Here is a 4,592-nt window from a genome sequence, read left to right as displayed (position 1 = left end):
GCGCTCAATTTGGGTACTTTTTTTCATTTGTGTTTTTTTGTTTCTAGAGATTCATAAAAAAAAATTGAAATGGCAAAACTTAATCTAATCCATCTACTATTTATTTTTTGGTATACCGTTTATTATCACTATTACTCCATATGTTTATTATTACTATTACTATATACTCCATATTTCCTAAATTATGTCATTTTAACAATTTCAATACAAATTAAAGAATGAAATTAATATTGTATAGAGAATATAAATCATGTATCACTTTACAAAAATATTCTTCATTGATGGTATGGGAAGGATAAATCAAAGGAATTGGAAAACGATAGAGTAATAATAATAATAATAATAATAATAATAATAAAGAGAATAAAAGAAAAAAAGTAATAATGTTTTGTAAAATAACATAATTTGGGACAAACAAATTTTGTTAGATGCATAATGATAAAACACTACACTGAGGAACTCCACCGAAGCACAAAATTAATTATCTCATAATTTAAAGAGTGGTGTAGTTTTATGATAAAGAGACAAGTCGAGTTTTTTGGTTTTTGACGAAAGAGACAAGTCGAGTTAAAACGTAAACTATACAGCAATAAACTGTATATTTTTAGGTCAATGCAATATAATATACTCTTTATTTTCTTTTTATGAATGATATTTTGTACGATCACTTTGTGATAATTATCTTTTTTATACCTTTTTTTTTTATGACAAGATCTTTTTTATATTTATATTATGTTCTTATTCTTCATTTGTTTTATTTTTATTATTTTTGACCAATAAAAAAGATATATGTATGTCTTACATCATATACAAATTTATTTTTAAAACTAAATTAATAAATCTTATTATTAAATTAAATTTAATATAATGGAAAATAAATTTATGAATGGTACAAAACTAATTTGTTTGGCAAAGCTTCTAAACAATCATTCACATTAACAGTATTATAACAAGATAGAGTGATCCAATAAATTGTCACAGCTGCATTCAAAACATAAATTATCACACTTAATATTCCCGTAAGCTCAGCTTAATTGGTAGGGATATTGCATATTATATGCAGGGGTCGGAGTTCAAACCTCGGACACCTCACTTCTCCACAATATAATTGTGTGAGCTCTACCACTGTCCACTAGGCTACTTGACAAAAAAAAAAATATCTTAATAATAATAATACAAATACATGCAAATAAACCCTACTACTACATTGCCTCAACTCAACCTCAGGTATTATGAATTGAGCATAATTATTTATTATTGGCCCCTAATTGGCAAATTGGATCTCCCCATTATTATTGTTTGCACCCTTATTATTTGACTTCCCTCCGAATTTCCCAAAAGTCCCTTCCATTTCTTCAAGGGTCTTACCCTGTGTTTCAGGAAGCAATGTATAGAAAAAGATCCATCCACAAGCTGCAATTCCACCGAACAGAAAGAATGCCCCTCCAATACTTATCTTATCAGACAAGGACAAAAACGTCATTGAAATTATCCCACTTGTCACCCTATTCACCACCACCCCCGCAGACGCACCTTGAGCGCGTAGCCTCAACGGAAAAATCTCAGAACTATAAACCCAAGTAATGGGACCCGCGCCAATTGAAAAAGTTGCCACGTAAGACAAAACAGATGCAATGCTCAATCCAACGGCCCACATTTGTCTCACGCGCGAATGATCAACAACCGTTAAACTCACCGCTAGAGTTAACAACGAAATCACCATTCCACCAACACTAGATAACAATAACGGTCTTCGCCCGACCCGGTCCAACAAAAAAGTAGCTACCAAAATGAAAACGGTTTTCGCCAATCCAACGGCTACAGTTGCAAGTAACTGTTCCGTATCAGATTCTAACCCAGCTTTACGAAAAATCGTAGGACTATACAAAACGACAGCGTCTATACCAGAAGCTTGTTGAAAAAAGTGAATACCAAGAGCAGCAATAACAATGTGACGCACCGCGGGTGTAGGATAAATAAACAACTCTTTCCACACAGTATTACCCTCTCTCTCGTTGGTTTTCTTTACTGAAACGACGTCGTCCGTGCAATTTTCGGGAATTCCAGCCGCGGCTTTGATTTCACTGAGTCGAAGCTGAGCCTCTTGTTCTGAGTTAGAGGTTTTGTTGAGTACTATTATAGCGTCACCGAGTCTTCCTTTCATCACAAGCCAACGAGGTGACTCAGGCATGGCTAATACTCCAACGGCTAAGATTACTGAAGGAATTGCTCCTATTCCTAGCATCACTCTCCATCCTAATCTAAGTGAAAGCTTAGAAAATCCATAGTTTGAAATGTATCCAAGTAATATCCCTCCGTTGATGAATACCTAATATAACACACACTTATTATTGTAAGAAAAAATATCAATTAACTAACTTTTGTTATTGTTAATTACTACTGATCACTTAGGTCCGTACTTATATATATATATATATATATATATATATATATATATATATATATATATATATATATATATATATATATATCAGATACATAGTTATTCTAAAAAGTAGACAAGTGAATTGTTTCTTATAATAAGGATAAGTACTATTAGGTACCTCGGGGAAGGAGGTGAGGAAGCCGCGAGAGGAAGCAGGGGAGACTTCGGCGGTGTAGACCGGGGCGATCATGAGAGCGTAGCCGATACCGATACCAGCAATGAAACGAGCAAACATGAGAAAGGCAAAGTTGGGAGAGAATCCCATGAGGAGTGCGCCTGCGAAGAAGATGGAGCCAGCAAGGACGATGGTGTAACGGCGACCAATCCAGTCAGAGGTTCGGCCGGCGAGGCAGGAACCTATTAAGGAGAAAAGGTTGATGATGCCTACTAGGATTTCAATTTGGACATTAGATAGTTTGAGGTCTCTTTTTATGTATATCACTGCTCCACTCATCACCCCAATATCTGCATAACATAAAATAACATACATATAGTTAGTTAATGTCCATACATTTCCATGCATGTTTACTATCTAGCTATGTATCAATATGTATGGAGGTAAATATATACATTATATATGTAGTCACTACTTACCATAACCAAGTAAAATGGAAGTCATGGAAGCCAATATAGCACAGGCGAAAGCAAACTTGTTCGATTCGGGTTTCTTTTGAGAATCAAAATCCTCAAGAGACTTCAGCTGAACTGGTGTTTTCTCCTCAGCCATAATTCTTAAGTAGTTATATAACACAATCAGATTGAATTAATATAGCAATGGAAGTACGTACTGCACAAAGAGACTGATCAATTAATAGAAAACACTATCAGAGAAATAGAAAAATGTTGAGTTTGATATTGATATATAGCTAGATACGTGCATGCATGAATAATGAGAATTAGACAACAGGTTTATAGATAAATAGATAGATGGGGTTTGATCAGCTTGCAAATAATGCTGAACCAAAGACGCAGCTGGCGTGCTTATATAGCATTGTAAAGTATCCACTCTCTCTCAGAAACGTCCTTATCACTGTGTCTCTTGTCCACTTAAGACTATTTTCCATAATATATATGCATTATGTTGCAATAATTTATAATAATGGGGTTGGCTAAAACTGTTCAGGTTATTATTAGTCTCATTCATGAGACCAATTGATGGTCGATTAATGGACCAAGTTGATGTTTGATAGACCATTGAGAACTATTAACAATTTAATGTTGAGAATGAAAGCATATAGTCCCTCTAATTATTAAGACTTTTGCAAAGAAATTTTTACAATTAAGAGAGAATTTATCATGAAAGAGATATATGGAATCAGAGATATCTTCAAAAAAATTCGCATCAAAATATTTTCAAATTTTTTTTTTTTTTTTTTTTTTGGTACAAGAGAGGGCAAAGCCCAAAAAAAAACAAAATTAAGAAGTTAATCGAACATTCCTAGGCATGTAAGCCCCGGATAAATCATCAAAAAGGATTCTTTTGACCTCACAAGGAGGAGACTCCAGCACAAGAAAATTAAAATGATCTGTAGAAATGCTTAAATTAGCGAGCCAATCAGCACTCCTATTTCCTTCACGCCAAGTATGGGTGAGTTGAACATTCCAACTCATCTTCAGCAGCTTCCGGATACGGTAAACTAAAACAGGAATATTTCCATTGAACTTGAAATTATCAGAAATCATGTCGATCAAAATCTTTGAATCACTTTCCACTATAAGATGAGAGTAATGTTCCCTCCAAGCCATGTCCAAACCCAAATATAGTCCCCACATCTCAGCATGTAAGGCATCACAAGCTCCAATCTTCTTAGTGTAGCCTTTGATCCATCTACCGTCTGAATCACGAAAAAGGCCGCCACATCCAGCAATAACCCCCATATCCTTGCAAGCACCATCACTATTAAGCTTGATCCAACCTTCTCGAGGCCGCTTCCAACCTATATAGATGATTTCCTTCAACTTTCGACCAATATGAACATGCTCCAAGTTACAATCTTCAATATTTTGGACAAATCTCCAAATTAAAGAAATTGGGTTGTTCGGCCTAATAAAATCAGCTTCAAAAATAGTTTTATTTCTCCACTTCCACAAGTACCAACATGTTGTCATGAAAGTTGTCTTCCAACTTAAAGTGTTCGTCCCAATG

The 4,592-nt window shown here is 34.6% G+C and overlaps 1 protein-coding gene across 1 annotated transcript; it reads right to left on the bottom strand.

The window, feature by feature from the left end:
• Positions 1-960: 960 nt before the first annotated feature.
• Positions 961-3,391, bottom strand: LOC11422515 (polyol transporter 5). Its single transcript, XM_003603838.4, has 3 exons — positions 3,041-3,391; positions 2,565-2,911; positions 961-2,329 (listed from the first exon to the last, which is right to left on the bottom strand). The coding sequence occupies exons 1-3, from the start codon at positions 3,171-3,173 to the stop codon at positions 1,265-1,267; spliced, it is 1,545 nt and encodes a 514-aa protein (XP_003603886.1). The 5' UTR covers positions 3,174-3,391; the 3' UTR covers positions 961-1,264.
• Between the last annotated feature and the right edge of the window lie 1,201 nt (positions 3,392-4,592).

The sequence above is a fragment of the Medicago truncatula genome, chromosome 3 (genome assembly GCF_003473485.1).
Source record: "Medicago truncatula cultivar Jemalong A17 chromosome 3, MtrunA17r5.0-ANR, whole genome shotgun sequence".
Classification (NCBI taxonomy): domain Eukaryota; kingdom Viridiplantae; phylum Streptophyta; class Magnoliopsida; order Fabales; family Fabaceae; genus Medicago; species Medicago truncatula.
This window is presented reverse-complemented; position numbering and strand designations above follow the sequence as displayed.

Excerpts from the sequence above, each read along its gene's own strand:
- LOC11422515 (XM_003603838.4), bottom strand. The coding sequence starts at position 3,173 with ATGGCTGAGGAGAAAACACCAGTTCAGCTGAAGTCTCTTGAGGATTTT. Across the intron at positions 2,912-3,040 it reads TTCCATTTTACTTGGTTATG|ATATTGGGGTGATGAGTGGA; the intron begins GTAAGTAGTGAC and ends TATGTTATGCAG. Across the intron at positions 2,330-2,564 it reads TCCTCACCTCCTTCCCCGAG|GTATTCATCAACGGAGGGAT; the intron begins GTACCTAATAGT and ends GTGTTATATTAG.